The sequence below is a fragment of the Lepisma saccharinum genome, chromosome 20 (assembly GCF_977018435.1).
Source record: "Lepisma saccharinum chromosome 20, izLepSacc3.1, whole genome shotgun sequence".
NCBI classification, from domain to species: Eukaryota; Metazoa; Arthropoda; class Insecta; order Zygentoma; family Lepismatidae; genus Lepisma; species Lepisma saccharinum.
The window spans coordinates 57,989,130-58,014,131 of NC_139248.1; the positions used below are offsets into that span (position 1 = coordinate 57,989,130).

General features: G+C 36.7%; 1 protein-coding gene across 8 annotated transcripts in view; it reads right to left on the bottom strand.

Moving 5' to 3' along the window:
* LOC146003283 (protein jim lovell-like) overlaps positions 1 to 25,002 on the bottom strand; it is a 204,396-nt gene that overhangs the window by 37,479 nt on the left and 141,915 nt on the right. For all 8 annotated transcript variants that reach the window (XM_083141517.1, XM_083141518.1, XM_083141511.1 and 5 more), the window contains exons 3-5: positions 14,533 to 14,623; positions 11,292 to 11,481; positions 7,277 to 7,448 (exon numbers count right to left, since the gene is read on the bottom strand). In XM_083141517.1, the coding sequence (XP_082997643.1) occupies positions 7,277 to 7,448; positions 11,292 to 11,452 (333 nt within the window). In that variant the 5' untranslated portion in view covers positions 11,453 to 11,481; positions 14,533 to 14,623. The remainder of the gene's footprint in view (positions 1 to 7,276; positions 7,449 to 11,291; positions 11,482 to 14,532; positions 14,624 to 25,002) is intronic.

The window sequence follows — 25,002 nt, forward strand, 5'->3', positions numbered from 1 at the left end:
CAGCAACTGAACCTGATGGTTTTTAATTACAAATAAAAACAAAACTTCTTCATACAATGAAATCAATTAATACATGTACTACATCTCAAATCAATTTAGGAAAATAGCGTGAGTGGCAGTTTCTTGACCAAAGCAGTTCATTTTTTGAACAGAACACCTATAGGGTGGCTGTCGTTATTGCGAACACAATTATGTAGACGTTCTCTGAAGCTTTGCATAACTCGGTGAAAATTTAAATCATTGTGCAATATTCAGCAAACACTGTGATCGGACAACTCCAGACTAATGGCATGTTACCGTGCTGATTGGCGATGACGGCTCAAAAGAAAGACCCAAACTCAATGTTCTTGGGAGTGTGAATCTTACGATGTCCACCAGGTGTTATTTTCATTGCTGATGTCGTCTCCTTGAAGTTTCTTACCCACAGTAAAATGGTATTCCAGCTGGAAACATGCAGATTAGGGTGCATGTTAAAGTTCCGACAGAAGGCATGCTGTGTTGACACCACAACTTCCATCAAGTGTTGATTTAAACCTTCAGATTCAGTTGCCGCACCTCACAGGTGAACTATTCAAAAAATGAACTGTCCTTGGCAAGAATTGCATGAAACTGACACTCATGATATTTTTCCTAAAATGCTTTGAGATGTAGCACAACATGAATTAAATTGACTTCATTGCATGAAAGAGATTTGTTTTTATTTGTAACAAAAACTGTCAGATTCAGTTGCTGCACCCTGTAGAATATCTGTGACATCATCTTCAATTAAACAGACATGTACCTCTAAGTTTGTTCCTCAAATTTTCAAAAAGCAGCATCATCATTCTAAGGTTTCAAACTTACACATTGATTAAGTGCATGGGATCCAGTTTTGCATAAGGTGTACATATACAGACAACTTCTGTGTTGTAAAGATCATAAATAAGGCTAAGCTGGACCTTGACCCACATCAGGGCAGCTGTTTTCAAATTGTCCTCTCCTTTAGAAAAAAACACTATGATATTCCAAACTAAGAAAAATTACATATGCTTAGAATTCCTTCTAGAGCATTCGCGTGATTCTTCATGTGGTTTGCTTTCGGTGTTGTCTAGATATTATTAATAGTTTAATAGACTTACGTAGTCAGGAAACTGAGAATATCTAGGCAAAAACAAAAGAAAACCACATGAATGCTCTAGAAAGAATTCTAAGCATATGAAATTTTTAAAATTTGGAATATCATAGCTGTTTTTTGAAGGGAGAGGAAAATTCAAAAACAGCTGCCCTGGCATCAGTTAAAGATCCAGCCAAGCCTTAAAGTAAATGGGGTCATTACTTGTCACTTGTCATCTGTCACATTGGTCTGAAAGCTCCCTTACCATTTCTGGTCTGACATTATTTTCTTTGACCTTCATCCTTTCTGTTCATGTGCTTTACACTGTTCTCTTAAGTAACATATGACTAGAGTAAAAAAAATAAAATAATAATCTGCCCATATGAAATCTCCTGTTCAACATTAGGCCACAGAGACTTCCTCCTTGTATGGTTCTTTGCACTCCATGAAGATCATGCACTGTACCTTGATCCTTAAAAGCTTATAAAGGTTTAAAAAAAAAACATAAAATGGGACAGATGGAAGGGCAGTAGACACTTATTGTACGGCTGCTCACTGACTGATTGCCATGACCCTCTGTCTCCTGAGGACAACAGGTGGTCATTGAAAAAAGTTTGAGGAAGAAACTTTTACAAATGCATGTTATATTGAAGATTTAAAAGTTTTGTTGATGCAGTTGACAAATTTACACCATTTCTAACGAAGCACTAACAAAATCAAAAACCTCAGTGAAGACTCTTTTTAAGCATCTTTAAGTGTTCCATGTTGTACTGTGTTCAATGATTAATTTTTCTAAAGCATGTCATTGGAAAAGTTTCTATCTTGCATAACATAAACACTGTCACACAACAAATTTCTACAAGTTTACTACAAACACGTAAGAACAAGGAGTATAACTAGTGCAGAACTGGTATTGATGTATCTGATATCTCAAAGCATCTGTCTTAATTAATCACCGATTGCAATTTAGGCACATTACAACCAAATCAGACAAAAAAAAAATTATTCAAAAGAGCATTGATTGTACTGTACATCTATCAAACATGAATCGAAAGAACTGGTACAGGTGGATTATGACATATAAGCTATAATTTATAATAGGGTAAGAAAATTTTGTGTAATTTGGAGTTCAACTCGATTCCAAGTTGTCCAAGTCAGTGTGCTATATTTATTCAAACCTAAGTTCCAGAATGGTGACACCAGAGATTGGCTTGTTCGACCAGTTGATAGTGCCAGCAAGAATGCCAGCGTATCCAGATCAGAGCATGGTTGAGCTTTGCACTTTTCAACATACTTATAAATACAGTATTATTTCAAACAACTTGACAGAATGGTGTGTTTAAGAAGGCATGTAATGTTCTATTGTTTTGGTCCTGAAAAATTCGCAAGAAATTATATTTTTTTAGTATATTTGACTGTTACATGTCTAAACATATGTGCTAAAGTGCTATATCATCAAATTTTATAGGGAGGGGGGGGGGGAACACAAACATGCAGGCAGTAATCCTACATCCTGGCAGGTAGTCAGTCACAGAAGATTGTGTGACATGCTCAGACATTAATAGAGCAGACTAAATCGTTGGTGAAAGTGCTGTTCTCTTTCCATGAAGATGCTCCTAACTGAATACCAAAATATCTTGAGGCTATGCCCACTGCTACTGCATTTTTGAGGAAGTCTCTGTTGTTTGTTTTGCCATTGTCATAGTTACCGCAACTGTCTCAGAAAAAATGGACCCTTGTTTATAAGTTTTAGTTGGTAGTTGAAGTCATTGTTGGTGAAAAATGTATTCTGGAGCACGGTGTCAAAGATAGCACATATGAATGATTGATTGATTTGGTTTACTTTACTTCACTTGGCTAATTGTGAAGATGAAGATAAGTGATGATATAATGAAGGGACACTTGCAAAGAACACCCATTCCCAGGCCCTCTGGTATTGTAGTTGCTGTGCTAACCACTCCACAATGGAGGTCAGCAATAGCACACACGAGTTCAATAGTAAATTCGTAGGTAAAAGCATTGTAATTGTCATGTGATAGTAAATGTCACATTTCTGTTGTGAAGTATACCAACTCAAATAAACACAAAAAAAATTATTTCTTGAAACAGAAGTTCATCCTGCCTAGCTTACAAGGGACATGGAAAGAATCATTGCTCAAGCTTATGTACTGAAGCCTTCCTGAAAGCAAATATACTTCTCCTTGAAGACCAAATACGTACAAGTATATCAAAGACAAGTTTACAAAAATTATAACAGACTTTGATACAGTATTTATGTGTTTCACCTTCTTTGTTCTACATTGAACTTTTTCTGCACAGAGAATGTGCAAATAAGGGAAATGCACATCAAAAGATTGAATTTATCAACTTACAAGATTTTGATGTTTATACACTCTGTAAAGAGAAAAATAGCATCACTGTAGTATTCTTATTACGAATGTCGAAATATTTTGGATTCACTTCTATTTATCTTTCTTGCACAATTTGAAATCGATTGATTGAAGCATTTGTCTGGTAGTAGTGTGTCATGGAGTGTTACTCTTTTGTTTGTCTAGTGATTGGAATTTCCGCTAGAGGGCTTTGTAATCAATTAACGCAGTCCTATTGGCGGGACTGCATTTATGATTGACAGTTTGGTTACATTATTATTTGGGAGTGTTCTGGTGGTTAGTAGTGCATTTATAACAAATTTTCTAGAAAAATCAGTAGAAAGTGTGTCATTTCCCCACGTAAGTCAGGAATGTTGCTTTACATAAGTATGGTCATTCTCAGAGATAAGCCCTAAATTGGGTGAGAACTTCATGTCCATAAATCTACACAGTTAGCCATTGCCTGAAAAGCAATGTGAACAACATGGAAAATCATCACTGAGAAGTCACTGTGGCAGAAAAAAATAATCTACAGTAGATTGTAAGGTAAAGGACGTGACACTAAAGAACAGAGGAATGAGTTTACACCAAATTGCAATTAGACTTCAAAACGAGGTAGGAGTTATCCTTAGCCATACTAGTGTAATGTCCCGACTACAGGAACAGGGTTTTTCTTGATAAGTTGCATGTAAAAATCCCAGACTAACTGAAGCGCATAAGAAAGCTAGGCATGAATTTGTCAGATGTTACAGTTTATGGAATGGTACAGACCCAGAACATGTGATATTTTTAGACTAAAAACAATTTAAATTGCTGGGTAATGAGAGATCAATGAAATTGTGGATGTGGAAAGAAGAACAACTTCAAAATTCTTGCATTTCAGACACTCAAAAGTGTTTGTCTGCGAAAGGAATTGGCAGGATTCATATCTGTACAAGTATTCTTAACATGGATGAATATCTGGAAATCCTGAACCAGAAAGTTCTACAAATTGTACAAGATAACTCTCATGGACAGAATTTGCATTACTTTATTTAAATGATAATGAGACCTCTCACCATACACAGCTGGTTAAGAATGGTTTTTAGATATGAATATGCAAAGATGTTAGTAGCCACACAACTCTCCAGACATAAACCCCACAGAGAGCTTGTGGGCTATTATGTGCAAAAAACTAGGTACCCAGACCAAAAAGCCAAAACATGAACTCATGGAAGCAATTGTATATGCTTGGTTTCATGAAATTGACTCAGCATATTGTCAAAATTTTGTTTATAGCATGCGTCGAACCACTTAGGAAGACCAGGGATGGCCACACTTGGTATCAGTCTGTGTATTTACATACTATAATTACAAATTGGCATATCGTGCTACAAGTAGAACCTTTGATCAGTCTATATACTTGCAAAATTGTTTTTATGCATGCATGTTCCACAAGCATAATTATCTGTAATTTTGTTTTTAGTTTTTCAAAGTGCTCCATACTCTTAACCGTGGCTTAAATAATAAATATATATTGAAGAGATACAGTATTTTATTTAACAGTTTGGAAAATAAATGTCACAATAAAACCACTGAAAATGCAAGAGCGAAATGCTGAAACTAAAAATAATGAAGTGATGCTATTGTCTATTTACAAAGTATATGTTAATGTTTCAGAAAAAGAAATGTAATATGAATTTAGTAACTAAAAATTTTACTGTTGTTACTGTCATTTGCTACCAATCTTTGTTATCTTGATCAAACTCACCTTTAAAGCAGAAAAAATGAATGGTTAGGCCCATGTGTGTATGCATGTGTGGTGGATGAAGGGAAGGCAAGATTATTTTGAGGTGTACCATTTTCTTGTTGTTACCTACCATTTGTATTTTTCAGACATATTAATTTATACTTGAGTAAAAATGAATGGATACTAGTTTTTCTTTTTAATTTATAGGTGATTGTAATCAAAATTTCACAGGTTTGTGTCAGCAATTATTAATTACAATTTTTCATGTTTTGTATGAGAGTTTTCAGGTCCCGATCTACTGTAAATTAACTATTCAGGGTACTTTTTACTGTTAAATATGACCATAAGTGTGAAAGGTATATTTCCAAGTAAACATGGACATCAGAATAAGTTTTAGTTTATTTATTTATTTATGACTTTGTTCACATGGCGAAGTTAAGACATTAATGCCATCTCTTCCACTTAACCATTAATTATAGTGGTCAATTGTTTTTCTTTACAATTAATTGTATTCAATTAAAAAAATTAAAAAGATAAATGAAAAATAAAGTGACAAAAGAAAAATAAGTAATAAAAATTAAATAAAGTTATTACTTATCAACCACAAACTTCACGGTATCTGTGTGAAACTTTACCATTTGCATTATATTGTAATGTGTTGCTGATATCAGAATCAATATTGGTTCAACCCTAGTTACAAGGAAACAAATATGCCAACATGCAGCTTACATTTGCAGCATCTAAACATCTCTCTGCACACATAAAAAACTGGAAATAATTAAATAGGTGATTAGAGATATCCAAAACAGAAGTTGTTCACCTTGATTTGCTGTGAAAGAATATCTATTCTGTACAGAGGCAGCCTGTACACACTAACGTCAAAAAAATCTACATCAGTGATTAATCTGTCAATCAGAAATTTTACACTAAAGATTCTTTAATTTATGTTTCATTTGTCTTTATATGACATAATAGTAAACTCATAGATATTTAGTTCTTTGTCCAATAGGAGTTGTTATTTGTTATATCAGATATGACACTCACTATTATACTGATCGCAGGCCCAACTGGATTGTCTTCGGGTGTGTGTGACCCTATGAGTGTCAACAACCTCAGCTGCATAGTAAAAGCTGCAGAGGGGTACCATCACTCTCCCAAAGCAACGTTGCCAAGCATACGTCTGTTGTTGTCAGTTGTTTTGTGCACTAATTTTCCGTGCTTTGTGTACTATTGTTAGGGGCATGCATATTTCGTTTTTGACGAAAAAACGAAATTTGAAAAAACACATTGTAGTGTTAATTTTTCATGTTTTTGAAAGGTGTGAGATGCATTTTGTGACCATGTTTTGTCACAAAATAATGCGAAATGAACTGCAAAAAGCGAAATTAACTCTTAAACACGAAATTTAGGGTTTATTCACCGACGCGACACCTTCTGAGGTCTGAATTATCCTGAGAGTTATGCAATTCCCGGAAAATTGATTAATTCTGCTGTTAATAGAGAGAAGCAAAAATGGACTCCTTTACACAGAAATAAACTTAATACTCTGATAACTACATAAATGTGCTATTAGAAGTGAAATGTTAATTCTGTGGAATAAGTGTAGTTTTTAAATCAAATTTAGGATTATATTCACAAATTTTAAAACCAAAATGTCTTTTGATATACCACTTTTCATCCAATTTTTCACTGCTATAACACCGATATTTTATTTTATTTACCACTTTTGAACCTGAAATTGACTCAGTTTTTGTACCGAAATTTTGCTCTTTTATTTACCAAAAATATGTGCCTCTAACTATTGTACAACTTTTATCCAGTAACGGCACTGATCAACTGCCCCCATTTTACAGCACGTTTGGCAACATGTGGTGTATCCCGACGCTCATTTGTTTCGTCCCACCAGGAACTCTGTGACTTGACTCGAAAATGACCGATGCCAGTCGTCAAAGAGAATTCAATTGATCCGCAGCTACCAGCTGGAAATGCGAACAGTATAACTTTACAATTTCAGCTTTTCAGAAGGTTTTGGAATCTGTGACATAGATATGGAAGAGCATCAAAAGAGGAAGAAATTTCACTAACCTTAAGACTCTCGGCAGCTTTTATCAATGATGACAGCTGCTCCTGTGCTACACTTATTTCTCCTTTATACATGAAATCCACTATTGCTTGTACTTCCCAGCCCCTGAGGTCTTTCAGCACTATGACAGGGTGCTTGCAAGGATTCTCCGAAAATATTCTCTGGAAGTATGGGCTGAAAACAAACAAAAACGGTTTGCAACTTATCTTACTTACACAAAGAAATGCCACAAGAAAATTCACACAAAGTCCCACACAAGCAAAAAGTGTATTCCCTCGTGGAATTTGGCACATAAACCTATATCCAAAGGATTGTTCTGGTACAGCTGTATGGATAAAGATAAGAAAATTTCACAAATTTGCATGTTTCAAGTATTTTTTCAATGTATAGTATTGAACACTTCTTATGGCTTTCTCAGGCGTGTATTGCTTGAAAACATTTGCAAACTATGTTTTGTGGAATTTGACGGATGTGCGTGATACTTTAAAGCAAAACAGCCGTCAGGCTCATCATGTTTGGCTCCCGCAATTACAACACTTCAAACTCATCACGTGCAGCAGACGAAATGGCTACACCAGCACCTCTAGCGGTAGTCGAGGAAACAACACCAGGAACCAGAAGTCAACCTAACAGTGAAGCATCGAGTTCCCAAGTATATGGTGGCAGAGGCCACCAAAATTAGTAGAACATTTACAAGTAAGTTTCGTAGATATATCTTTAGTAACTCGTTTATGTTTATGTCTTATATTATCAACCACGTTGTTTATTTCCCTCAACATGAAAAAAATAGTGTTCAATGTTCTTTCTGAAATACACATGGATATGCAAACATATGAAACATCGAGACTGCTTTTTTTAATTACAATAAATGCAATACTATCATTATTCTTAAAATGTACATGATTATGCACAAAATTTTCATACATTCACAGATTTAGTGACTTGAGAATTTTTCTATAGGTTTTGAAACTCCATACTTTTTCAATTATATACTAAAAATATGCAAAAAAAACATTTTGAAGTAATGATCCATACATTTTATATATTCCTGTATTATTATTATTTCCACTGAAATAGTTTACATATTGCCAAGCAACATGCATGACTTTTTTTTTTTAATTATTTTTTGTAGGTGAGCAATAGTTGATTCACACTGAACGAGATGATTTTATTCAGATATTTAACTTGCCTGTAACCCTCTACGGAAGAGACTTTTTCGGGCACGTACTTTTCACATGTGCATGATGTAGGAAATAAAATCATTTGTTGTAGGGAGTTGAGGATTTTCCATCCTTAACAGCATGTTTTAACCCCTAAAGGAGGGATTTAAATCTTCTGCTAGCAACTCCAAGCAGTACATTGTTCCACACACTGCTGGAGTCTGTTGCTGAAACTTCTCTTTTCTGGGGAACAAAAAACTTGTCGATTGTTGTTTTGTTATTGCGTCGCATGGTGGGGATTCCACTCCTTACTAGCTGCCATTTCAGTCACATGGAGCCGTGGAACACAACGCACCGAGTTCACTATTGAAATGGGCGCCATTTGAAAGATATTTTCTGCACTTAATGTTGCTGTAAATCATTATTATTTTATTTTTTTTCAATAATAATAGCATGCATATGGCTGTAAGGCTAGCACCTCTTTTTATTTACTGTGTTATATCATCTTAAAAATCATCAGGTTTTACTGCCAAACCCTGTATTTAAATCTGTCACTTCTATGCTTCTGTTCTGCATACATGTTTGTCTTCTCCACTGTAATATTGAACCCCTGACAGTCATGTAAAACAAATTTCTTGTCATCAAAAAATGTCCCCCCACTAATACCACTGCACAGTGGGCCAGAATTCAGAAAATGGTGACAAAAATCAAAGTTCCTATTTGAAAGTAGAGCATTTGCTGTAGAACAATGATGGCGCTGCCTCAAAATGCAAATAGTTCCATTCAAGTGTTAACATCAATGAGGATTTAAGGTGGGCAAAACCAATTTATTTGCCAAATGCCATTTCACAGATGCCTCACACACAGTTTCTTCAACCAATTGAGTGGTGTAGAAATATCAGTACATTATCTGTGTGGGCTTCTGTTGCACATATTCTATATATCGTCAAGGTATGTACTTTCTGTGGATGGAGCGTGAATTGATTTACTGAATTGTGGGTATTGTTATACAAGCAGGTTCATACGGTGCCGTTTTCAGCTGAGTTGCAATGATGTGTGTTTTATTCCATTTGACTTTCAAAATTAGTTCAATCAAGTGGGAAAACTGACTGCCAAAGCGAAATTACGAAATGTAAAAAGAATGACAAATGCAAGCGGCTTCACACTGACAAATAAGCCTGAATTGAAATAGAATTTTTGATATTTTTTTTAATTGATTTAGTTTATTTTACTTCGCGTTTTGTGCCTCTTGGCTAATTTGCGAAGATGGGGATGCATGATGAAATGGATGAATGGACATGCACAAACCAAACTCGAGCAGGATTCAAACCCGGGACCCTTGGCATCGCATCGTGATGTGCTAACCACTCGGCCACAGGGTCCGACTTGAAATAGAATTGCATCAGAATGTAGCACTTAACGTTAACCGAGCAGAACTGGAATACAGTTCTACACACCTCTCAGCTGGCATTCGGGAAGAACTGACAGTTTTTCACAAATCAGTTTGCAACAAGTAAGCGATATAATCTCTACTCAGGTGTGTTACTGTTGCGAATGTAGGAGAGATGAACAATATTGGCGAGGTCACTCAAAGAACGGCAAATACTCAGTTTGATTGTCTGGATACGATTCTTTTAGTACTTCCTTCACATGTCATATTGACACAAATTCAAAAGTGGCAAGTTTGTGGAGAGGCAAAAATGAAAGCCTGAAAAACAGACATCCAGGAGAAATTAATATTTTCCATGGGCATCATAGTTGACAAGCCTATACAAGGTGGGTGTGGCACCATTCCTGTATACAAAGGTTGCCTTGTAATAGTTAACTTATCTGAAAGCAACCTTAGTACAAGTATCCACACTGCTTCATCACGGAAGTTACTGTGCTTTTTTTCCGACATTTGTTCCATAGAATATCCAATATTTTGCAGGATGTGTTCTCAACGAGGCAATAAATAAATCCACCTAGTACCATCACCAGGAAATACAAACATTACTTGACAATGTATAGTTATTAACATAACACTTCTCTTACTCTTTTGCCCAGTTTTATTCTTTTATTTTCAGTTTTCTCTTCTGTGCTCTTACAGGACGGCCACTCAAGTATAATTCCCGGTTTTCAACGTGAATTTCCCTAAAAATTCAAGGGGTACAAGCAGACGTTTTCTCAATTTCAACCTTATGTATTACCGCCTCTCACTACCCACACACGTACACACAAAAAATATATTAACATTATAGAGGGGTCTGTGTGATTGCAATGTATCCAAAAATTCTAATTCAATTTAATCGTACGGTATATTTAAAACATTTAATTTGAGGTCTGTAGCTTACATTTGCCATTTCACATACTGAGACTCAAAATACATCTACAAGCACAAGTCACAAATGTTATGGTATATATTTTAATCTACAAAAAAATTATAACTGTACAATAATTTCATACTCAAGTTTACCTAATTAACTTCAAGATATCTTATCTTGCAACAATCCTCCATGTCAGCTGATTGTTCTGCAAAGGACACTAACAAAGTTAATGGATTCATAGAATTCTGTTTTATTTTCCACGCAGTTTTCTTTTTCTTCCTTGATAAAAATAACAGCTACACTGTGAAAAACTTGCCTCAGGGCATTTATAAATATGTATAAATTCAATGAGATTTGGATTAATAAAAGTTGCAATTTTTCACGTCTACAGAGAAAAATTCATGCATCATTCCCGGAGCCAATAATTCATGCTTAATTCACGGAATTCAAGAAATTCCCAGTGAGTACACACCCCTGTCTTACTTATGTTTTATTCATAATAATATGGTAAATAAGTTTATTTTTAAATTACTTCAGTTTAACAGACTCACCTGCAGGCGGACAGCACTACTTTGTGGGCTCTGACACTTGTTTCCTCACATACCAACGTCACGTCAACAAGCGTTTCATTTTGAAGAAGTGTATCGAAAGCATTGAGGATGTGATTTTGATGATTGTTCCACCGTAGGCTATAGTGTTGTTGTGAAGCCATGTCAGTTCAACACGCACTTTTCAACCAGCCTGAAGAAAGAAAAAAATGCTATGTAAACTTTCGAGCAAGTTCATTGTAGTGTAATGACTTGTGTCAGAACTAAAACTGACCTCATCACAATACACCCGCTCCACGTTCAAAATTACCTTTCACGTGAATCTTATGTTATTACTAGGGTTCAGAAATTGATGAAAAATCATCTATATAATGAGAAACCTGATAGTAGTCAGTTTCCCTTCGTTACAACCAGAAAACATTGTTCTTTAATTTGCATTTTTATGCCTTTTAGGTCATATTTAATTATTTCTTGCAGTTTTTGTTGCATCTTGTATACTTTTTTATGTTTCTTTTTTGCTCCTTCCCTGTTGTTTCATGAATTTCAAACATATTTACTAGCATAACTTACATATTTAAATTTCCTAACATGGTCCTTTTAGCAAGTTATGCCATTAATCGAAAATATGATTCAATGCAAAATCTTTGGCAATGGATTAAATAATTAATTGTGGCAAATTTATTTTTTCTCCAACAAACTTAAAAATACTTTGAGTGAAGACTACTTTGATCACTTTAATCTATGGTTTCAAAGTAAAATTATTTACAACATAAAAAAATTATAATCTGATGCACACGAAACAACTGTATTTTCAGATGCTGGCTGACTACTGTAAAGCCCACTCTAAAATGGGGTGAATGACTTATACAAGAAAAAAAAAATATATTCGCACTTAATTGCTTATTTCCCCTTGTTTCAGCAGTTTAAACCACCAAACAATGGGTTTTATCGAATTATTCAAATTCTCTCTTGTAATTTATGCATTTTGTTTTTGCACCAGCCTGTTTTCCTCAGGAATCAGCTTTCTTTCTTTTTTTAACAAATATGATCTGAGAAAACCTTGAATCCAACTAAGGTAAAGATACACATTTTGAAATATGATTTAAGAAAAAAAAATTATTCATTAATACAAGATTGAATTAAAAGTAATTAATTCTTGTGCTTTAGTGACCTTCGTAAAGGAGGCTCAACTGGTTACAGCATGAATACCTATGCATTCTAATACATGGTCGACTCTACCATACCACCACAGGGGTCTCCCCGATGGTGCAGAGGTAGCGTCGTCGCCTTGTAATCAAGGGGTCCCGGGTTTGATACCCGGTGGAGGCACATAGTGATTCGGATTGCACTTTAAACGGTAGGTTAAGTCCTGATTAGCCTGACTGTGTATAAAGTTGACTTAAAACACCAAATCAACCAACCATTCACCACCACAGATTTTAAATTCAGCTAGCAAAGATGAAAAAAATTATAATGGTGTGTTTATTATTCTGATACAGAAACCACACAAATGTTAAAAAAAACACATACTGCACTCATTACTTTAAACAAGGTAATGAAAACTTCCATAAGCAAAATCGAAATATTAATTATTCTTTTCAGTACTGAATTTGAATAACACACTGACTGTGCATGTGTGCTGTTCTGTGTTTTGTTCTTTTATGTGCTGAGTGCCCCTTTACAGCCTCAGCTTTTAACCAGCTAATAATATTTTAGTCCTCAGCCACATGTTTTTTTTTTAGTTATGGTAAGGGGCTGGGCCACGTATAATGTGAATGGTGCAAAATAGCCTACGTGCTGACACACCCACAGTTTTCAATTCAATCAATCAACCCACACGGTTGAATAATGATTACTCTCCCTTCTGGTGTGACTGACCCAGATAAGTTCCTAAGTGGAAGCTCAAAAATTTTAGTGTTGACTCAAAATGTAGGGTGCCAGCCTAGAAAGCCAGATAATAGCAGTGATGGGAGTCAGTCTTTAGAGTGACATAACATCAATCAATAACAACTGGCAGGGTGTAAGCAGCCAAATGTCAACATCACTTCCATCTAATACACCCTGGACTTCATTTGCAGACTAACGAGGCTCTGGCACCTGGAGCTGCAGCCAGGATAATCCTCTGTAGCAATTGTTGCATCGTCTATACAAGTTTATGATTGTCCCTTCATCCATCTCATCATTTCGCCATTCAACCAAATCATTGTGATTAGTCAAAAGTGGCAGAAAAGCAACATACAATTAACCCAACTCAATAACAACATCTGCATTGACCCTTAAGGGGCTGATGCACAAAGGTTTAGTGGACAACAATGAATAAAGGCAACACGTAAGGGTGATCCTCCATACAGTTCAGGGGGCGTCTGGTCATTATTGGCAATATAGTGTAATTGTAGATCAGATTTTTCCTCCAAGTATTCTGAATATCAGCAAGTTTCTTCAAAACAAGATATTCTCAAAAGACTCAGTACTGAGACAGGTTTGTTATTCCGACAATAACTATTAGGAAAAAAAAATCTACATATAGAAGTTTAGGCTATCTACCTACGAATCAGATGTCTTTCTGGCTAAATTATAAATAACCCATGGCTCGACATCCCTTGAAAGTGCCTGGGCCTATCTCCAGACTGCCAGTCTCTCTCCCACGATCCTACCTAGAGATGTGGAGATCTTCAACCAGAATTGGGGTGACGTGGGGTTAACACGTCGAACCCCCAGCCGTTGTAGGAGATTTCCGAGACCAGGTTACGCTACTCACTCGTAGCTCCCCAATTTCCTCACGATGGTGGGTTGCCACTGGCCCTATGCACAGGCTGAGAAACCAGAGACTGAACCCAGGCAGACTCGAACTCATGCCATCCCGCAGTCGGAGCCCGAAGCACAGCGTCTTAGACCGCATGCCCACGGAGGACTTCTGGCTATATAGTCTCAACTAATTTCCAGCATGATAAAAAAGATCAAATATAGATTATTATTTTTTCAAGTAAAATGTCGTGCAAATATGATAAACAAATTCAATGCACTTTTCTGATGGTGTAGTGGTAATGCCATCACTTGTAATTAAGGGGTCCTGGGTTCAATACCCAGTGGACGCACATAGAGGTTCAGATCCCACTTTAAATTGTATGTCCTCCTGGCTGGGCTAACCAGCCATAAAGTAGACTTAAAACAAATCTCATAAACATCTTAAAATGGAAGCAACCTGCTGATCTACTATTAAGGCATGAAAACAATATCCACATACCAGTTTTGGGCTCATTTTCAGTTTATGTCCTTGATGTTGATACAGCAGTTAATGTCCAGGGAGTCACACATTTTCATCTGTAAACATATACCTGCAAAAAAAAATATTCATTTGTAGAACACAAAAAGTTAAATATTTTTTCCTTAAGAATGCAAATGAACTGGGAGAAACAAAACAATACGAGGGCCGCACTGAAAGTTTCGGGAAATTGACAAAGAAGAAGAATGAAAGTACATCAATTTTTTATTGCTTTTCAAAATATTCACCCTTTACAGCAATGCACTGTTTCATTCAATGGAACCAATTGTTGAAACAGTTATGCCAGTCTGAAGTTGGTACCTGCGAGACATGCATTTCGTATGCTTCGATAGCCTCTTCGGGAGTGAAAAATCGCTGACCACGCAACTTGTTCTTGATTGTTGGGAACAAAAAAAGTCACATGGGGCTAAGTCAGGTGAATAAGCTGGATGAGTAATTAGTTCAACTTGTTCATGATCCAGAAAGTTCCTTGTGTCAGATGCTGTGTGCGAGCTGGCATTGTTGTGATGCAGAATGATTCGACGATTGGGGTTTGAAGTTCTGAGCACGTGGAGTACTTGTGGCAGGCAAATTGTGGTATACCATTCTGCATTGACTGTTCTACGATTCTCTAGTGCAACAGTCGCAATGTGACTTGATTTACCGAAAAAGGAGGCAACCATTTTTTTTCGACACACTGCGTGCACGAACAATTATCGTTGGTTTAGGCTCATCCTGGAACACCCACACAGCAGATTGTAGCTATTTCAGGTTCATAAGAGTAAATCCATGATTCATCGCCTGTGACGATGTTAAACACAAGATTTGATGATCCCACGGTCTTCTTTTTGTGCTTTTGTTAAATTGTGTGGCATCCAACGGGCACAATTCTTTTTCACACCTAAATGATTGTGCAAAATTGTTTGTACTTGACTCATGCCAATACCTAAGGAACCCTGAACTTTGTGATAAGTCACGTGTCGATCACTGTTGATTAGTTCACGAACTGCATCAATGTTTTCTGGCACAATGGCTGTCGATGGGCGGCCTTCACGAATTTCATCACTAAGGTTAACCCGGCCGCATCTGAATTCTTGAAACCAGCTATAAATTGTCGTCTTTGATGGGGCATCTTCGTGAAAAGTTTCAATCATTCGAGTAACACAATGTTGCTGTGTTAAACCTTGCCGAAGATCATAATAAATCATGGCACGTAAGTTCTGTCTTGTTAATTCCATTTTTTTTTACAAACACCTCACTTCAAACTTCTATCCTGAACCGAAAAAGAATCCATGTTACATCTGTCCTTGTATTTATATTCGACTAACATCACCGTTTATAAATATAACGAAATATAACAGATTGCATAGTTGCCAGTACCCGATTCCTGAAACTTTCAGTGCGGCCCTCGTAAGCAATTCTTTATTTCTTTTGCAAATATATAAGAAAAATACAAGGGTTGTCCCAAAAGTTGACTGACTATGATGCACACAATATAAAAAACTTTCACTTTATTTTTCAATGTATTCCCCTGGGTTCTACACAATTTCTCCAATGTTGTTCCAATGCATTTATGTCCTTCGCATGAAAGGCTTTATCAAGGGTGTAAAAACATGAGGTGGCCATACACGACATTATTATCAGACTTGAAATGCGTACCAAACAGTTAGTTTTTTAAGGCCAGGTCTGGTGAATAGGGGGATTGTGGTACCAACTGAATCCCAGATTCATGAATATTCATGAATGATGCCATGGCAACGAGTGATCTGGGACTTGAAGCATTGTCCTGATTAAATGACAACTTCCCTCTCCTCTTCTTCTTGATAGCCCCTTGTAGTTGCTTCACAAGGTTATCCCTCGTTATGGTGCGACTCTTCTTCTGGAAATCTAGAAGGAATACACCTTCAGAATCCCAACAGACACCATGTTCTCTGCAGAAGGAACAGCCTTGGCCTTCTTTAATGGAGGGAGAACTGGGGTGCTTCCACTGCTAACTGTTGCTTGGTCTCTGGGGTGAAGTGAATTCATGTGATAGGACCAGGTCTCATCCATTGTCAGAAATCATCAAATGAAAGCTATTGGACTCCAAAGAGGTAGATGTTGTTTGTCTCACTGCCTGTTGATCTGCAGTCAAAAGTTTTGGCACTCAACAGGCAGCAACTTTTCTCAGTTCCAAGTACCTTCTCAGAATAGGATCAACTGTTGTCTTTGGAATACCTAATGTCTTCAATCTAGCTACCCAATAACTTTCTGTGTGTTATCAACAAATCATGCACCTTGTCCACATTTTTCTGAGCGATTGTCTCAACAGGCCTTCCTGGGCAAGCGCAATCGTCAGTGTTTGTTCATGTACATTTAAAGTGGGAGCGAGCCAGCACTGAATCTTCATACGTATGCCATACTGTGTCATATCGGATGGAAATACCTGTTGGTACAGTCACGGACACTGCCGGCTTGTAACAATTCCATTGAAAATCAATGTATTCATTACAAGCCGGCAGTGTCCGTGACTGTACACCATATGTACAAAGTCGTATTATAAGGCTAAACAAACCACTGTACTTTGTTCTTTACATATACACCAAACATTTCAGAGACCTGTTCTGTCTCCATATTCAGGTAAGCATATATTTTTGCTATTTGGTTGTATGTCCCAAACACGGGATGCAATTGGGTAAGGCAGCCAGATCACAAATGGAAGAGAAAACAGAATACCTGGGAGGATTATGTAGGGGTGACTCAGGCTCCACCTTGTTTGGAAGTCTGGGCAGGCAGATCTGCTTTGGTGAAATGAAGTCAAATTGAAATAAGATTACTGGAGAAAACAATGTGCCACGGATGATTATATTTGCATTGGTCAATGCTCCAGGATGTCAGAGTTAGTTAGGATTGACACTTAAGAGCGATCGATTTTAATATTCATACAATGTCCTCCAGTGCTGCTGACGTGCAACTGTCTGAGCCTGAATGGGTGGTGATCATACGGTTCTACCAGCACATGTGGTGCACTGTTTCACGATTGTACATTGAGTGGCTAAAGCAGGGTTTGAGATGTCTCCTCAAAGTAATATGGAAGGTTGTGGTTTATATGTACATGACTCATCAAAGTAAAGTGTCTTCGGCCTCCCCGATGGATGGCCTCCAAAATTTCCCAGTTTGGGTCTTGGCCTGGATAAGTGTGCCTGTCATCATTCGACCTCATCAAAAAAAGTTAACCTAAACAAAGAAGCTATGTAAAACATGCACAAAAGTATTTATAAGATAAAGAATTTCTTCCAATATCTAAATAAACCTGGTTAATTAGAAGAAAATTAACACCAAGTTACTAAAAATAACAACTTCTGCATTATAAAGAAAAATACTTCCGGATATTCAGAATTAGCTGACTTAAAAAAGAAATGCAAGGATGAACAAATTTGAGTTTTTTTATTAAAACATATTTCCAATGAAAACTACTTTTCACAGTTTTATACACAAAATGAAGCTTTATATAAACTGAAAACAAGTTAACAAGAAGTTATCAAGGAAAATATTGACAAAAAAATCCACGAAAGCAACATCTTGATCTTTTTCCACATTCTCGTCGGACGGCAACTTATACTGCAACCATGCACGTGCACTCTGGTACAGCAATGTCAGCAGAGGTGGTACACAGCATAACTGTTACAAATTAATTCTTTAACTATTGGTTTTTCATTATTTCTCACGGGTTGCCTCAACAGAATATCAACCTGCAAGCCTCCAAGGATCGTCGTTTTTGGATCTGGGGCCATCAACACCCTCTCGCGGCATGTAACATTTGTGTAACATCACAGGCTCCTAGAAATCAACGGGCGACCTTGAAGGATCCAATGGGACGGTACACAATGGAGGGGGAAATTTTGTTTCCCAATGGGCAAGTGCTGAAAAAAAAGCCAGAGTGCCATCGTTTCAGTCGGTTGATGGCCTCAGTGTTGCAAACTGCACGATAAGTGTCCGAGTGCGCTGTATACTGTCAGCGATGTAGCATATCCACCAAGCTAATTAAAATTTATATTCATAAATGAACTATAAAGTTTCAAAACACAGAAGAAACACAAAAATATTATTGCTGACATATTATATGTGAAGATAAACATTTCCGAGCATTCAGTCTATTAAGACAGCTAATATGTCCATTGACCCATCCCCCAAATAGACATGGTAAAACTTGCTGGCCGCAGTCACGGTTTTTCAAGTGCTTTGTGAGATGAAAAGTTATGGTTTTTCAGGCAGGTGAATTTCTATTTATTTGCTTCAAGAACTTTAGTGTTGCCATTGATTACTATTTAGTACGGAAAGAACTACGTGGTGCCAAAGTGGATTTGTGAATATTGCAATGTGTGAAAATCTTGAAAATTGTTTCAATCATCCGCAATTATCTGTTGCATCAAATATGTTTGACAACAGACCAACTGAAATTCGAAAAAATGAACAACTGCACCAGGACATTCATCTCCTTAGAGATGTTATGGAAACAGTATCAGGTAAAGTGCTAATTTTTTTCTCAGTATAACGTACCATGTAGAAGCAATGAATTCTTGGTTTTCTTAATTTTTCGGGATCTGCTTCCCCAATAGAAAATGTCACCGCACACCACTGACTGCAATATCAGAGCTGTAATTTTTGTTGTCCACGTGTTGGAACATTTTGTGTATTATAGACCTATTGCAAGAATATGTTTTGATCTGCTCTTATGAATATCCAGAGTTAAGTTGGCAGAAAAGGATAGTTCTTTGCAGATAAAGGTCTAGCAGAAAAGTTTAGTTTTGGATAGCTCAGGGTAAAGGTTGGAAGAACCTTTTGGCTACAAGAGATGCTTAGATGAAGCTGGTGAATGAAGGCTTACAAAGAAACACTCATGGTTAGGCACTGGAACTCCGGTAATGAAGTTGCGAGCTGAACAATTCACACCCTTACAAGGCGAAGAACTCAAAAAATGACATCCTGCAACGTTAGCACTATGATGCTCATGGAAATGCACCACATATAAAACTCTTTCCTGCCAGGAATTCACAATCATGTGGGTATGGGTACTTTTTCAGCAACGAGGGTTTGTGCTTCAGGATGGACTGCAAAGCTTATGTGGGTTGTGTATTTTGTTGCTGTCACAAGGTGTCTACTAAGATAACAACCCCAAAATTCCCACATTTGCATGACTTTTTCTTGACCTTTTTTCATTTTTCTTAAAACTTTATTTATTAAACACCAACTTAGGTAAAGTTGGAAATTAGGAATAAAAAAATATATATATAATGAAAAACTCCTACCAAAAGGCCGGTTAAAATGAAAATGAAAACTGTATTTCACAAGATAATTACACTTGCTTTATCTATTAATAAACCCTGGACTGCATTTGGCAGCATAATATTATGTGGGCTCGTGTTGTCATATGATTGTCCCTTCATCCATTTTATCTTATCACCATTCAATCCTCATCTTCGCAATTAGCCAAAGGGGAAGTAAAATAAATTAAATCAAACAGCCATTGTGACAGCAAAATTTCTTGACCACAAGTATAATTTCTTACATTCTTCTTGACTTCTTTACTTTACAAAGGAACATGAAAGTGTCAATGTGCATTCCAAAAATAAGTTCTTTGTTTTTGTTCCTTGTTGCTTTTTTTTAAAACCAGAACTAGGGGATAAATGATTTATGATGCATAAATAACAATGTTATTTTCTTTTTTCACCTATTGCAGGTGATTGTGCAATACAGTTGCTGGAGAACCTAGATATGAAAGTTGATAAAGAAATACGTAAGTTTAAAAAAAAATCAACAAATTATGTCCTTTAGATATTTGATGGTAATAACAGTGGAAACAATTATGATGCCCCTTGCAATGAAGAAGATAGTACAGATAGCATATGTCCTATACTAAAGAAGGCTACTATTACAGTATGTAACATTGTTATTCGTACACATAGAATTTCTGAGGAAAAAATGTCATATCTAATAGTAAATATAATCATTTTCATATGTACCTGGAAATTAATGTTAATGAATGTTTCACCAACAAATGTCAATAAAAATGTATGCTCAAAGTATATAAACAGAGCATATAATTTGTGTGAAAAGAGAAAAACACGCTGTTTCATGCAACATTGTTATTCGTACAGGCAAGAGTTTCAATCTCCCTTGCATAGAGCGCCACTGCTATTCGGGCGATTTCGTGCAGTTTGCAACTTTGGAACAAGTTAGAACATGCAGGTGCGCTCCCCGTCAAGCAGAATGCTGGCGTAGGTATTGTTGTAGGCCTATCGTCTATCAGCTTGTTCGAAATGGGCAAGGTGAAGGAACTTAGTTCCGATCTGAAGGATGTTATTATAAATTTCGCTCTTAGAGGTTATTCATTAAGAAAAATTGGACAAACAGTCAATAAATCACTCTCCACAGTTCAATACATAGTAAACAAATTTAGAGAGGAAGGTTCAACAGAGAATGTGGTGAGAAAACCAAAAGAGAGACGGTTGAATAAACGTGATGAACGCTTTATTTTAAAAAGAGTGCGAGAAAACCCCCGACTAAGTGCTCCTCAGTTACGACCGTTAGTAGAAAATATTACTGGCAAGATGATGTCCAATTAAACTGTCCGACGTGCCTTGTGGAAGCATGGATATCATGGCAGAATACCACGAAAGAGGCCGTATGTAAATAAGGTGAATCGCAGGAATAGACTTTCATTCGCGAAAGAGCACATCCACAAGGACCAGGAATTTTGGGATAGTGTCATATGGTCAAACGAGTCCAAGATTAATATATACCGGTCAGATGGGAGAAATAGGGTCTGGAGAAAATCAAATAAAGACAATGATCACATTAACACAGTTCCAACATTTAAACACGGTGGTGGGTCATTAATAATTTGGGGCTGTATGTCATCCAAACGTGTTGGTACCATCCAGTTTATTGATGATATCATGGATGCATAGTCTATTTGGACATATTGAAGAAAAATGTAAAGCAGAATGCCCAAAAAATGGATATGCCGCCAATCTACAGATTCCAACAAGACAATGACAGTAAGCATAAGGCGCGAGTTAACATGAATTGGCTAATATGGAATGTGTCCAAACTACTACAAACACCAGCTCACAGTCCAGACTTAAATCCCATTGAGCATTTATGGGCAATTTTGAAGAGGCGAGTCCATAAAGCAGGCGTCAAGTCCAAACAAGAGTTGAAAACTGTTGTGCAAACCGAGTGGAATAAAATAAGCTCTGAAACATGTCGGAAACTGGTTAATTCTATGAAGAACAGGTGTCAAGCAGTAATTAAAGCCAAAGGATATGCATCAAAGTATTAGAACTGTCAGTCAATTTGCTCTGAATATACTTTTTTCTTTTGTATTATTAAGTGTACGAATAGAAAAGTTGTACAAAATGGCATGTTTCTCTTTCAGTTTCATTTATTTGTTATTGTCATTAGTTATACAGAATTTGGGTAAGATTCTATGTTCCTAATGATATTAGTTATTGAATTGTAAAGAAACAATTGCAAAGGAGTGTATTTCCTTTCAGATATTAAAGGATTTTCTTTGAAAATCCGTGTGTACGAATAAGAATGTTACATACTGTATAAACAAAGATATGAACCATCAATTGTTCCACCAAATTGTGTCACCCCAGTCGAATCTGGTCATGCTTCCATTTGTAAAGCAGCAGCTCAACATCTGCACGTACCAATCATTATCTGTGCCCTGCACGAAATCCGAACATTCTTGAATTAATTTCCAATCTTTGGAAAATATTTTAAGAAGGTATGTAATTTACAACTTTAATAATTTTATGTAAATCCATGGATACGTGTAAATATGAAGCAAGTTTTCTTGGTATTTTGTCAACAACCATCCGGTATAAAAAGGGACCAGATTTCTGTACTTGTTGGACTTTCTTACCCAGTTGCCACGAGGCTGGTATCACAGGTTAACCTTTGAGGGAGAACTGCCCGTACCCCAACAGATCTGCATCTGTCAACCTGATCCAGGATTGCCAGTGGATAAGTTTTATTATAATTGTGCATAAAGGACAATAAATCAAACTTATTTGGAAGAAAATTCCATAACCTTTAAATTCTAGCTAAAAGAAAGGTATAAATCCTACACGAGTGACTGGTCATTCATAGGCCGTAGAGGACCAGCAAAGGTGCATGTCAAAATACACAAATACATTTCTTAGTCTGAATAAGACCTTATGTAGGGTGGAAACGTCACGTGTAAAGCATTTTTAAAATTAAATAAATACTGCCTTGGTCAGCATCTTTGAGAGACTCAGTTTTACTTGTTACATTTCACTGATAAGACATGAATGTAGTCATTGACACTTCTGGCTTGTATCAACTCCACTGACTTTCAATCGAATCATTACAACCCATGATTGTCCGTGACTGTAAATCTATTGTTTTTTTAACGAGGATTGGTGAAGCAATTTGAACATCAGCATGTGTTGGATTTTTTGATTTAGATTCTTTTATGTCACTTTTTGCTAATCATAAAAATGAGTATGAGTGATGAACGATAATCACAACGAACACCGATGGTCAGGCTGGGATTCAAACCCAGGGACCCCTGGCATCATAGCACACTGTTGCTAAGATCAACGAAGGGGCGAACACATACGGATGATGCAACACAAAACTCTACAGGGAGAAAGAATTATCCCGGATGTGGATCAAGGTGCAAGAGCCTTGTTTAGCCTGCAAAAATGCATCCCAGAGAGTACAACATGGAAGAGAGGTTGATAACCGAGTGCCTTTAGACACACCAAATTACGACAAAAATTCACTCTGACATAATATTAGTAAAGTGTCTCCAGTGAAAAGGTATAATGAAAACTGTCAGGAACAAGATGAAAAAAGAAGTCAAATATAAAAGATATCACCCTAAATGCATAACCTAGATTTTCGTATAGGAAATTATAACTGTGCAAATATCATGGCAAGAAAATACACACAAAAGTCTATTCACTCTCTGATACACTCAATTTCTTGGAGCATGCCATTTTGTATGAACAAAAAGGCAGCTAACAGGTTCCCTCAGTGATTTCCTGTTCCATTGGCAAGCATATGCATCTATTCTAATGTGAACAAAACACAGCAAGTTACTAGAATCCAAGCAGGTGCTGTTACATATAAATGCATGAGCATTTGTATATATTTGTAAACAAAATTATAACTCTTTTCTGCCACACAGTGTATACATTTATGGCGGGCTTCCTCAAAAAGACAACTTTTGTTTACTTCTAAAGAAAAATTCTCATAGGTCACTGGCTACACAAAACAAGCATTAAACAGCTAAAACAAACAATATTTTGAAATGGTTAGTTATGCATGCTTTGATTATTGTCTCTAACATTCTATTTGTTCCTATCTTCATGAGAAAAACTCATGTGAATTTACAAATAATTTCCACAATTCAAAGTTTGTTCTAAGTCCACTTCATGGTCAGATAGGTTAACTGTGGCTGGGTCTACAGTTGAAAGTGGGATCAGCATCCAGGATTCCTTGATTACAAGAAGATGGCATTACCATTTATCCATCAGGAAGCACAAAAATTCCTTTAGCGGATGGAAGCCTTTTTGGAGAGGATTTTTCAAGCGGGAACTTTTCAAACTTGCCGCGAAGTACAAAAAACCATAGTTCAATAACTAATTGTCAAATAGAGATGAAACTGATTTTTTTTTCCGGAATGGCAGGGCTTTTAGCAGAGGTGAAATTTGTACATAATGCCTCTCAATGATGAAAGTTGAAGGAAGAAGATGGATTTCTTAAATTTTTTCCCAAACAATGGTACTCGGCATGCCCCTGTGGCTACCACAGAAGAACAAATTGAATGAAACACATAGTATGCAGCAGTGGTATATTGCTACAACCATGCAAACTTTCATTGAAAATAGGCTAATACCTCTTGGGGAAAAAATAATAACTATGTATAATCAGAGCAGTGTTGCCATCTTATGGGCCAAAAAATCTGGAAAATCACTTCTAGCACTAGCCCTATGGATGCTGGATGGACCACATTTGTAGGGAAGCACGACAAAAGTCCACTCTCTGAGGACATGAAATGCCAGTCACCCAATTTTGAAAAAAATTGAAAATATGCAGAATTTTAGAAACCATAAGGTTCAGGTTATAGGGCATTTCCTGTTGGACCTTTTGTTGCAAAAATACAGGGAAGTCTACACTGTAGAGACAAGAGAGCAACCTGTAGAGAGATGCTGGAAAGAAAACTGTCTTCTTAAATAATTATCATTTTATCTAGCTTTCCTGTCACTTTTCGTTAATCGTGGAAATAAGGATGAATGATGATTATAGGGAATTGATGAAAGGACACTCACAAAGAACATGCATTAACAGGATACTCAAACTCAGAAACTTTAGAGCAGGATAAAATGTCAACCACAGGGCTGGCTGACGGTGCTGTTTAAAGGGTGGATA